The sequence below is a fragment of the Antechinus flavipes genome, chromosome 4 (genome assembly GCF_016432865.1).
Source record: "Antechinus flavipes isolate AdamAnt ecotype Samford, QLD, Australia chromosome 4, AdamAnt_v2, whole genome shotgun sequence".
Taxonomy (NCBI): domain Eukaryota; kingdom Metazoa; phylum Chordata; class Mammalia; order Dasyuromorphia; family Dasyuridae; genus Antechinus; species Antechinus flavipes.
In genome coordinates this window covers 112370695-112382028 of record NC_067401.1, presented here as the reverse complement: position 1 = coordinate 112382028, position 11334 = coordinate 112370695, and the positions used below count along the sequence as shown (strand labels likewise).

The 11334-nt window shown below is 41.6% G+C and overlaps 1 protein-coding gene and 1 long non-coding RNA gene across 3 annotated transcripts; one reads left to right on the top strand and one right to left on the bottom strand.

Annotated features, from left to right (window-relative positions):
• Positions 1-1735: 1735 nt before the first annotated feature.
• LOC127559874 (uncharacterized) lies at positions 1736-8546 on the bottom strand. The gene is made up of 2 exons (XR_007953219.1): positions 8451-8546; positions 1736-2323 (listed from the first exon to the last, which is right to left on the bottom strand). It is a non-coding gene; the product is annotated as an uncharacterized LOC127559874 (long non-coding RNA).
• On the top strand, positions 2323-11243 carry CREB3L4 (cAMP responsive element binding protein 3 like 4). Of its 2 annotated transcripts, XM_051993990.1 has the most exons (10): positions 2323-2827; positions 2931-3104; positions 3360-3609; positions 4206-4327; positions 8553-8645; positions 8843-8949; positions 10217-10285; positions 10389-10473; positions 10584-10680; positions 10796-11243. In XM_051993990.1, exons 2-10 carry the CDS (start codon positions 2934-2936, stop codon positions 10969-10971), a joined length of 1170 nt encoding a protein of 389 aa, XP_051849950.1. In that variant the 5' UTR covers positions 2323-2827; positions 2931-2933; the 3' UTR covers positions 10972-11243. The 2 variants fall into 2 exon arrangements, with proteins under 2 accessions (XP_051849950.1, XP_051849948.1); XM_051993988.1 differs by having other exon boundaries at positions 2323-3104.
• The last annotated feature ends 91 nt before the right edge of the window (positions 11244-11334 follow it).

Here is an 11334-nt window from a genome sequence, read left to right as displayed (position 1 = left end):
CCTCAGTGATACCCCTAAAACTATGTGGTCAAGCTCTGTGGACTTATCTCATCAGTAGAGGTATAAGTTTGGATGTGAGCCACAAAAATACTTATTAAATGGAATTACATATTCCAGAAGGGAGGCTTTTTGGAATTGAAAACCTTTAGCCATACTCAGAGCTCAGGAAAAGTTTCAGAAACGACACCTCTGATTGATGTTTTGCATTGAAATCTCTTGTGAAACTGTGATTTGGAGTATTAAAGATGAGCAGCACATAAGGATGAACAAATCTAAAAGCTTCCCTAGCACTTCCTGAGTCACATTCTCAGAATGCAATTTGACCAATTTAAGACCCAGACCCTCCTTCCACTCCTCTCTGCTAAACAAAATTTCTTTGTTTTATTTTTTTGCTTAGGCAATTGGGGTTAAGTGACTTGCCCAAGGTCACACAGCTAAGAAGTATTAAATGTCAGAGGTTAGATTTGAACTCAGGTCCTTCTGACTTCAGGGATAGTGCTCTATCCACTGCGCCACCTAGCTGCCCTGAGAATTTATGTTTTACCCAACTCATCACCCACTTTTCACAGACCCTTGGGGACCCCACACTAGTCTGCTATTTGACTCAGGGTGTGTACAAGTACATGTTGGGAAGGGCTACAGCTTAAATTTTTGTTGATCAAAGATCCATTATTATGTTTGCAGTGGATTCAGCTAAATATAAAATGCCCATATTAATAGGAAGACTGATATATATTGCTTAAACCATTTATAAATTGTTTCAGCCATTCTCCAACTGATGGGCATCCACTCAGTTTCCAGTTTCTTGCCACTACACAAAAGGCTGCCACAAACATTTTTGCACATGTGGGTCCCTTTCCCTCTGTTAAGATCTCTTTGGGATATAGGCTCAGTAGAAGCAATGCTGGGCCAAAGGATATACACAGTTTGATAACTTTTTGAGCATAGTTCCAAATTGCTCTCCAGAATGGTTGGATCAGTTCACAGTGTCCCAGTTTTTCCCACATCCCCTTCAACATTTGTCATTACCTTTTCCTGTCATCTTAGCTAATCTGAGAGGTGTGTAGTGGTACCTCAGAGTTGTCTTAATTTGAATTCCTCTGATCAGTAGTGATTTAGAGAACCTTTTCATGTGGCTACAAATAGTTTCAATTTCTTCATCTGAAGATTGTTCATATCCTTTGACTATTTATCAATTGGAGAATGAATAAGTTATGGTACATGAATGTTAAGGAATGTTATTCTATAAGAAACGATCAGCAGAATGATTTCAGAGAGGCCTGGAGAGATCTATATGAACTGATGCAGAGTGAAATGAGCAGAACCAGGAGATCATTGTACATGGCAACAAGGTTATATATACAATGATCAATTCTGATGGACGTGGTGGCTCTTTTCAACAAAGGAACCATTCAGTTCCAATGATTTTATGATGAAGAGAGCCATCTACATCCAGAGAGAGCACTGTGGGAACTGAATGAACAACATAATATTTTCATTCTTCACACTTATTTGCTTGCTTTTTGTTTTCTTTCTCATTTTTTTCCCTTTTGATGTGATTTTTGTGCAGCAAGCTAATTGTATAAATATGTATATGTATATTGGACTTAACATATTTTAAACATGTTTAACATATATTGGATTATTTGCCATAGGGGAGGAGTGTAGGGAAGGAGGAAAAAAAATTTGGAACACAACGTTTTGCAAGGGTTAATGTTGAAAAATTATCCATGTATATGGTTTGAAAATAAAAAGCTTTAATCAATATACAAATAAATAAATGATTGATCATGTTGGATTTCCCAAACCTACATTCACCTCCATCAGTATCAGCGATGGAATTTATCTTCAAGGCTTTTGTTTATTATGCAGCATAAAACCTGATTCCACAGGAGGAGGACTCAGTCAGTTAACATGTGGCTTTCTGCCAGATTATTATAAGCATGTCCCGTGGCTCAAGACAGAAGTCATTTCTCTGCCCCAGTGATAACTGAAACTAGGTCACGTGGAAGAGATTCTTCTCCTTGCCTCCTCCCTCTCAGGAACTTTTCCTCGGCTTCATTCCAACTTCTCTGGCCCCGCCTGCTCTCCGTCCAAGGCACCCAATTCCTTCCTGACAAATAAGTGTTCCCACCTCAGCGGTCTGAGTTTTCCCTCCAGAAGCCTATTGAAATCTATTGGGGGCGTGGCTGTTTACCTATTGTCACCCTCCAGAACAGAGGAGGGTGAATACAAGTAAGTGCAGGACTACACGATTGGATGGGAAAGACGTTCCTCAAAATCCAAGGCGTTTTTGATTTATTTGCTTCAAACTGCAGAATCCCTAGAAAAGGCGAAAAGTAAGGGCTGAAGCCTATGGACTTTCGAGCCCGTTTCAACCCCCCACTCGGAACCTCTTTTAATAAGGCTCAAGATCCCAGAATAAATACCTAGGGATACTAAAGCTATTCTTCCCTCCCGGTGGAGGGCAGGAATTCCCGGGCTTTGGGGTCAGGAGAGCCCTCTTCCATACCCCACCCCCATTTTATCTCCCAGCGAGATAGATCCTGATTGGGAGGCAGAGAAGGAAACAGGCATAAAAGACATGCCTGTAGAACCCTCTGAGCGCCCAGTCCCGATCCTGAGCATTTCTTTCCCGGCCACCACTCCCTTCCCAATGCTCCTGAGGGGGGCGGGGCTGGGTGTTGGCTGGTCCAGGATGTGAGATCCTGGATGAAAGAAAAAGCTAGTGTAAGTGTTTGAGGCCTTCCAGGGAGCAGGACAGGGCAGGTAATGCGTAGGGGTCCTGTTTCACCGAACTGGCAAACAAGCCAAGGGGAGAGAACAGGTAAGGAGAGGTGGGGGAAAAGTTGACTGGGTGCAGAGGAGAAATCATTTAGGGTCCGGGCTTGACAGGATTTTCACCCTCCCTCCTACTACCCCTCATTAAGAGGATGGAGCTTGGCGACCCAGAACTGCTGAATATCTTGTTGGAACCTTCAGAAGACATAACCATAAGGGCCTTCCCAGAGCTGGCAGGACCCTCCTCATTCCAAGAGCCAGTTGGAAGTGGACTGCAAGATCCAGTGCTGGGAGGATGGGAGCCCCGTGGGAACAGCAGCTGTGTGAGTGCTGGACAGAAATAGTGTGGAAAGGGAATCAGAAAATGAGGGTGGGTGATACAGAGAAAGGCTGAGTAAGGAATAATGGAGCTGGTGGCTCAAAAACGACTTCTAGGGAGGTTTTCCAGAACAGGGATGAATTGCCCTATTGCTTACTTCCACTGAAGAAAGCAGCTGAAACTATAGCATTAGGTGTCGTGGGCAGACTTTAGAAAGACTTCCTATTCTATACAATAAGCTTCCCTTTCATCGTCTCAGGGCCTTCAGGAGAATGAGCCAGATGATTTTCTGAACCTACTCATTGATCCCAATGAGGTCTATCAGTCCAGAGTTTCTCCAGGAAGTGACAGTGGTATTTCTGAGGAACCTGGTCTTCCAGACAGCTCCCCTGCCCCCATGGCTCTTAGTCCTCCTGCCCTTTATGAGGTTGTCTATGAGACGGGGGCCCTAGAAGGACTGCAAGGAAAAGCTGACCACACCAGCTCTGGACTCATCTCTATCCAGCTAGGTTGGTATTCTCTCCTCTTCCTGCCAGTCAAACCTTAACCTCTCTGTACTGCACATTCTGAACATCTCAAATCTTATACTGACCATCTCACATGCCTTGGAATGCTTTCCTTCCTCTCTTCTGTGTTGGAATTCTTCTTTCTTCAAGTTGAAGCTCAAGGAAAACCTATTAAGAAGCTTTCCCTACATCTTCTTAATGGCTACTGGGCTCTAGAGCCCTTTCATTACTTGATAGCTACTATTAGAGCCACATATTCATGTATACATCAGCTCCCCCATCAGACTGTAAGCTCTTTGGACAGATATTGTTTCCTTCTTTCTATTTTTATCCCCAGCACCTTCCACAGTGCCTGACAAGAGAAAAGTACTTTATAAAACTTGTTGATTAATTAATTGGTAGGTGGCGGCACAATGGAGCTTTCTAGGTCTCCAGCTTGAGGCCTCCCTCCCCATCTCTAATCAACACTTCAAAGAGTGCTGACTTTGCACTGTCCCCAGTCCCCATCTCTAATTCTGGTAGTTTACCAGGACTGCTTCCAACCTTGCCTCCTTGAATTTCGATCTGCTCTTAAGCCTTCTATCTGCCCATGTGCCCAGGTCAGTGGAGCCCTCCACTGCTGATCCCTGATGGCTGCATCATCAGTGAGCCTCCCACTGACCCTCCTGTCCACCCAGAGCCCAGAATAGGTACAGGAGTCTTGGTGCCTCCTGAGACACTGGTAAGTTCTTTTTGAGGTTTTCCTTTTCTCTCCTATATCAAATACAAAGAATTTCAACACTAGGTACCTGCAAAAAGAAATGACACAGGTGGTAGAAAATAAGTATTTGGGGTGCAAGGATGAAGTTAAGGATGTACACCAAGGACCAACTCTGCTCATAAAAATGCAAGATAATGGAAATGATTGACTTAAGACAAGAAAGATAGTAGGCTGAGATATAGGTTAAGAGATAAAAACTCCTACCCAGTCATTCCTCCCATACTTGTTAGAACAAGACAGACCTGTGCAGGGAAGTGACCCAGCGTAACGGAGTTAGGAAAGGCAAGGAGAAAGGCATGATAGTGCTTTCTCAGGCAGGAGTCAGAAGCTTACTGCCTTCCCAAAGGACAGGCAGACTGAGGATCCATATAAAAGTACAGGCTCTCCTTTCCCTAATATAGATAAGATAATCCCAGGCAAAGGGGGCAATAGCTAACATTGAATCCACTCCACCAGAGAGTGGCACATGGAATAGGGCCAGTAATGACATTTTTATAAATGGATAGTATTTTATTTTTATACATTACAAAACCACTTAACATGAATAATGTTTGAGTTCTACAACAATGCTCTCAGAGGAGCAGAGCAAATACAATTATCTCTAATTTTAAGATAAGGAAAGAGTTTAAGTGACTTGCTCACGATTCCACAGAAAGTCAATTGTGAACATGTTACTGACTGTTCTGGGGAGTTCTCAGGAATACACCTCCCCACTGGGAAGATTCGGTGCCTGCTTTAGGAGAATTCCCAGTTTAAAGGTATTGTCAAGGGCCTCGAACTTGCAGTCAAGGAGAGAACTGAGTTTGAATCCTGATTTTGATTTTTTAACTACAGGATTCTCATCAATAAAATGGGGATAATTACCTTTTTTTTAATCACAGTACTATTTTGAGGAGAGTGTGTCTATAAATCTTAAAGCAAATTAGAAATCTCTAGTACTATAGCTAGAAGGCTGGTCTTGGTTTCAGGAAGGTTTGACTTCAAATCATGCCCCAGACGCTTGTTGAATAACTTCAGGAAAGTTATGTGACCTTTCTAAGTTGTAGTTTTCTCATCTGTTAAATGAGGATCATAAGAATACTTAACATACTGGGTTGTGAATGAAAAAATGTATATAAAGTGCTTTCAGATCTTAAAATGCCATTTAAATGTTGGTTGTTATAATTAATGAGGAACTAAATTCTGAACTATAGCCCAAAATGATTCATGAGGCCAAAGCAAATCACAAGATAAATGTGAAATGAAGAAAAAATCCCACATGGACAGGAAGATGTCATCAAAGGATTCCCTAGGAGAAACTGAGGTGTTCAGCCTTCTCCTCTGCTCAGAGTTCTCCCTTCACACTCTATAGGTGCTGAAGCCTTTATGTGAAAAGACATTACCCGTGTAATATTTGAGATGTGCTATAAAGTCCTTGCTAAAAATCCTAGTTGGCAGGGAGGCCTTTGCCCCAGGAATAGCTGAAACTGGAAACTAGAACTATACTATACAACTTTCCTGGGCCCAGTACTCTTCACTTCTCATTGAATGGAAGCTGTCATCATCTTTAAGTCTCTGTATCTCAGTTTTATGAGGTAAAAAATAATGTCAACATCTACTTTTTGTTGATGAGAAAACAAAGTATCAGAAAAGTTAAGGGACTTTCCTGGAGTCATATAGTTAATAAGTCAAAATTAGTATTGAAAGCCAGTTCTCTCCTGACTGCAAATTCAGGGCCCTTGCAAATCCCTCTAGATTTGGAGTTCCCTAAAAGAGGCATCATGCTTTCTCATTGGGAGGCAGGAAGTGTTCCTGGGATCTGTCTCAGTCATTACCATTTTCTGATTCCCTTCCCCTATAATTTCAGTAGCTAAGCCTTTCTCAGCTGGCTTTCCTTCCTCAGTATCTGGAGTAGTTGTTGTAAAGTTATGTCTTTAAAGTGATATTATAAGCAAATTAGAAGAACATAGGATAGTTTACCCTTTCAGATCGGTGGAGAAGGAAGAAATTTGTGTCCAAAACAAAACTGGAACTCATAATTAAGCATCAAATAGATGATTTTGATTATATTAAATTTAAAAGTTTTTGTACAAACAAAACTAATATAGACAAGATCAGAAGGGAAGCAATAAATTGAGAAAATGTTTTTACATTTAAGGGTTCTGATAAAGGCCTCATTTCTAAAATATATAATTGACTCAAATTTATAAGAATTCAAGCCATTCTCCAATTGATAAATGGTCAAAGGATATGAACAGACAATTTTCAGATGAAGAAATTGAAACCATTTCTAGTCATATTGATGAGGTTTGTATCTTTTCAATTCCTGGTAGTGATGAGGTTAATGGCAATAAGAGAGTTGTTTTTAAAAAATCCCCTTTTAATTGTCTGCAGGTTTAAAGTGAAAGAATTCACTTATTCCTGAATTATTAATTGCAAATGAAAGTTTATTGTTTTGCTAAGAGACTGGCTTCTATAGTGGCAGAGTCCTATTGGGGAAATGGAATTTTACACTGAGAATGAGGGCAGGGTCCTAGTAAAATTACCTGGCCCTCTGCAAGGGATTGAGCTGAAGGAAGCTTGTTATATAGGTATCTTGGTGGGGCTGGGATAGCCTGAGCTGATCAGACCAGGATTTCTCACTTGAATGGGAATTTAGAATTTCAAAAAGATCAATGGGTTCCTGGGAAGATGGGCCTTCTCTCTAGATTCCTTGGAGCCTGGGAGATCCTAATCTCTGAGATCAGAAAGGGGACACAATTTAAAGGGAACACAGCTTCAGAGTGATAATCTTAAAGGGAACACAGCTTTAGTAAAGGGAACAGTTTCCCTCCCCTTTCAATATGAAAAGGAGCTCCAAATCACTATTGATCAGAGAACTCTGAGATACTACTACATACCTCTCAGATTGGCTAAAATGACAGGAAAAGATAATGACCAATGTTGGAGGGCATGTGGGAAAACCGGGTCGCTGAACATTGCTGGAGGAACTGTGAACAGATCCAACCATTCTGGAGAGCAATTTACTCAAAAAGTTATCAAATTGTGATCCAGCAGTGTTTCTATTGGGATTATATCCCAAAGAGATCTTAAAGTTTTTGTACAAACAAAACTAATATAGACAAGATCAGAAGGGAAGCAATAAATTGGGGAAATGTGCATGTGCAAAAAAGTTTGTGGCAGTCCTTTTTTAGTGGCAAAAAACTGGAAACTGAGTGGATGCCATCAATTGGAGAATGGCTGAATAAATTATGGTATGAGTGTTATGGAATATTATTGTTCTGTAAGAAATGACCAGCAGAATGATTTCAGAAAGGCCTGGAGAGACTTACATGAACTGATGCTGAGTGAAATGAGCAGCACCAGAAGATCATTATACAAGGAAACAACAAGTCTATAGGACAGTTAATTCTGATGGACATGGCTCTCTTCAACAATGAGATGATTGATACCTGTTCCAATGATCTTGTGATGAAGACAGCTATCTAACCCAGAGAGAAGAATGTGAATCTCAATCTAACAATCTCATTCTTTTTGTTGTTCATTTGCATTTTGTTTTCTTACTCATTTACTTTACTTTTTGATCTGATTTTTCTTGTGCAGCAAGAGAATTGTATAAATATGTTTAAACATATTGGATTTAACATATATTTTAACAAGTATAACATATATTGTACTATTTGCCATCTAGGGGAGGAAGTAGAAAGGAGGGGAAAATCTGAAACACAAGGCTATGCAAAAGTCAATGTTGAAAAATTATCTGTGCATATCTTTTCTCCCTGAGTTAATTGGGGTTAAGTGACTTGCCTAAGGTCACTCGGAAATGTTAAGTGTCTGAGGTCATATTTGAACTCAGGTCCTCCTGACTTCAGGGCTGGTACTCTATCCACAGCACCATCTAGCTGCCCCTATGCATACATTCTGAAAATAAAAAGCTTAATTAAAAAAAAAAAGTAAAGTTTTGTCTTGAGAACTCCCTTAGGTAATTCTCAGTTCTTGAAATGTTTGTTTTTTAACATGAATTAAATGACAAAAGAAAGGTCTCAGTTCCTATCAGGTTGTTCTAAGCCCTTCGGCTGAACTCTAAATTTTCTGTTTCCCTTACCTTTGGTTTGGAATTTCCAAATGGGAAAAGGCAAGAGTTCTGGATGCTAGTACAGTGAATTCTCTTTCCCACCTCCTCCTTCTCTTCTCTGTTGCTCACCAGCTGCACTGCCCAGCATTGTATCTGACAGATGAAGAGAAGCGACTGTTGGGACAAGAAGGGGTAACTCTGCCCTATCACCTACCCCTCACCAAGGTAACTCCTTTTTTGAACATATTAATAATGGGATCCTCATCATACACCCTGAGGATCTAGAACCTCAGGGAATAGTGGGGTAAGGGTTCAATTCAAATGCCAAGTCAATTATTAATGATCTACTACACTGTACCAGGCATTTTACTAAGCACTGTGGAGTTAAGATCTCAATACTAAACCTTATTCTGGGTTCCCAGGCAGAGGAAAGAGTCCTTAAGAAGGTTCGGAGGAAAATCAGAAACAAGCAGTCTGCTCAGGATAGCCGGAGACGCAAGAAAGAATACATAGATGGTCTGGAGACTAGGTATGTACTTCATCATACAGCAATGTGAGCCCTTAGCCTCTTCTCCAACCCATTCCAAGGTACAGATGACAGTCATACTCTCTTCTCCTAGACAATCTTCTCTGGATTTCTATAACCGCCCTGCCTCATGCTCCTATCTGATTGCTTCTCAGTCCCCTTTGATAATTTATCATCTATATCACATTCCCTAAACACCAGTGTATCCCAAGACAATGCCCAAAGCTCTTTTTTCTCCCACTTGGTGACATGATGACCATCCATGGGTTTTCATCTCTATGCAGATGATTCCTTGATCTATATATCCCTCCCTAGGGCTCTCCTGAGCTCTAGTCACCTATCACCAGCTGCCTACCAGACATTTAAAAACAGATGTTCCACAAACATTTCAAACTCAGTACATCTAAAATAGAACTCTTCATATTTTCTTCCCAAATCAACTTCTCTTCTAAACTTTCCTATTTCTGTTAAAATCACAACCATTCACCTGGATTGATAATTCCAGCAGTATGCATCTTTGGCTCCTCACTCTTCTCCCTCTCCTACATCTAATCAGTTGCCAGATCTTATTTCCACATCTCTCTCTTCCAACCTCTTCTCCCTGCCCACATAGCCATCACTTCATGGCAGGGCTTCACCTCTCACCTGAACAATTGGAATAACCTTCTAAGTGGTGTCCCAGCTCCAAGTCTCTCCCCACTTTGATCTAATCTCCACACTGCTGAAAGTGACTCTCCCAATGACCCGGGGATTGAAAACAACCCTGCCAGCACTTACAACTTTTCATAACCTGGTATCTATCTTTTCTACCTCATACTATTTTCCTTCCTACACTACATAGGACAAATTGACTTTTATTCTTACAGACTATATTTAACCCAAACAAAGCTGCTTTAAAAGAATACTGGTGAATCTGATAAAAATAGGGAAGTTCAGAGAGGATTTAGGAGAAAAGTTGTTTTGGATGCAGAGTTTAAGAAATCTATGGAACACTTAGTTTGAAAAATCCATTAGGCATTTAGTAATATTGGGATGGAACTCAACAGACTGGGCTTTTTTTTGTATTAATATGAGATCTTTTTTCTCCCCGTAGAATGTTAAGCTCCTTAAAGGCAGGGACTGTTTCAATTTTGTCTTTTTGTCACTGCCTAGCAAGTGGAAGGAATTTAAGTGTTTTGCTGATTATGTAGGTAAACAAATGTGCACTGACTTGCTCTCCTGATTTGGGTACCATGTGATCCCCATCTCTAAGTCTCTTTCCCTCCATCAGGGTGGCTGCCTGCTCAGTACAGAATCAGCAGCTACAAAAGAAGCTGCAGGAGCTGGAGAGACACAATATGTGAGTAGAACGGAGGTGGTGGAGAGGACATGGGCATGCAGGTGATTCCTGCCATAGTTGGTAGCCAGAAACACACTGCCTCTTTTTTTTCCTCCCCTACTAGCTCCTTAGTGGCTCAACTTCGACAACTACAGGCACTCATTGCTCAGACCTCTAACAAGGCTGCCCAGACCAGCACTTGTGTCCTGGTAACAATCCCTCCCCCAGCCCATCTAAATTTATCATTCCTTCTCCTTCCTTCTATTCCCTCATTTTGGCCCCAGATTACTGCTTACCAAATTTCTCTCCTTTTCTCTAGATCCTCATACTCTCCTTAACCCTCATCATCCTTCCCAGCTTCAACCCCTTTCACAGGGAACAGCCAACTGGGCCTGACACTTATAAGCCTAGTGGAGGTGAGGTGCTGTGGGAACTATTAGTGTGGGTGGTACAAAGCCATTGCCAAGCAAAGGGCAACAGGCTGGAGCTTAGAAAAATCCTCACCCTAACCTTTTCTTTTACTCTTCACAGTTATCTCCAGAAACATCTTGACTCACAGGGATGTGCCTGATATCCTGAGGACCCTGGTATCACAGCCTGGAGTCAAGGATACCAATGGTTCCTCAGAGGCAGTGCGTCAGGAGGGTGGGAAGCAGCCAGGCCGCAGGAAGAGGGGCCCAGCGGTGCAGCATGCTGATGAGATGTAAGACAGATTTGGAAAAAGGGTAGAAGGCCTGCAAGTCCTGAGATTGAAATAGAGAGCACTTCCCCACCCCCAAGTCTTCACACCCTAAGGCAGCAGGCTGGAGAGAACCTGGAAGTAGTACCCTTTCCCTGTTCCCTAACCTGGCCAGCAGCTTCTGCTCTCAATGTGAATAGTAACATACAACCAAGGGGAGCTCTAAGTGGAGCTTTTTAGAGGGGGAGGGGAAAGGAGACAAGGATGCTGCTCTACAATAAAGTTATAATTTCTACCTGATTTATGAACTTAACCTCTGTTTGGTTTCACAGATCTCTTAGTTTGTGCTCAGATGGACTCACTTAAACTCTAATCATGATAAAGAAAGGAA

Bases quoted from the DNA above. Each gene is read 5' to 3' on its own strand.
- CREB3L4 (XM_051993990.1), top strand. From the start codon at position 2,934: ATGGAGCTTGGCGACCCAGAACTGCTGAATATCTTGTTGGAACCTTCA. The intron at 3,105-3,359 runs GTGAGTGCTGGA...TCATCGTCTCAG, and splicing joins CCCGTGGGAACAGCAGCTGT to GGCCTTCAGGAGAATGAGCC. The intron at 8,646-8,842 runs GTAACTCCTTTT...CTGGGTTCCCAG, and splicing joins ATCACCTACCCCTCACCAAG to GCAGAGGAAAGAGTCCTTAA.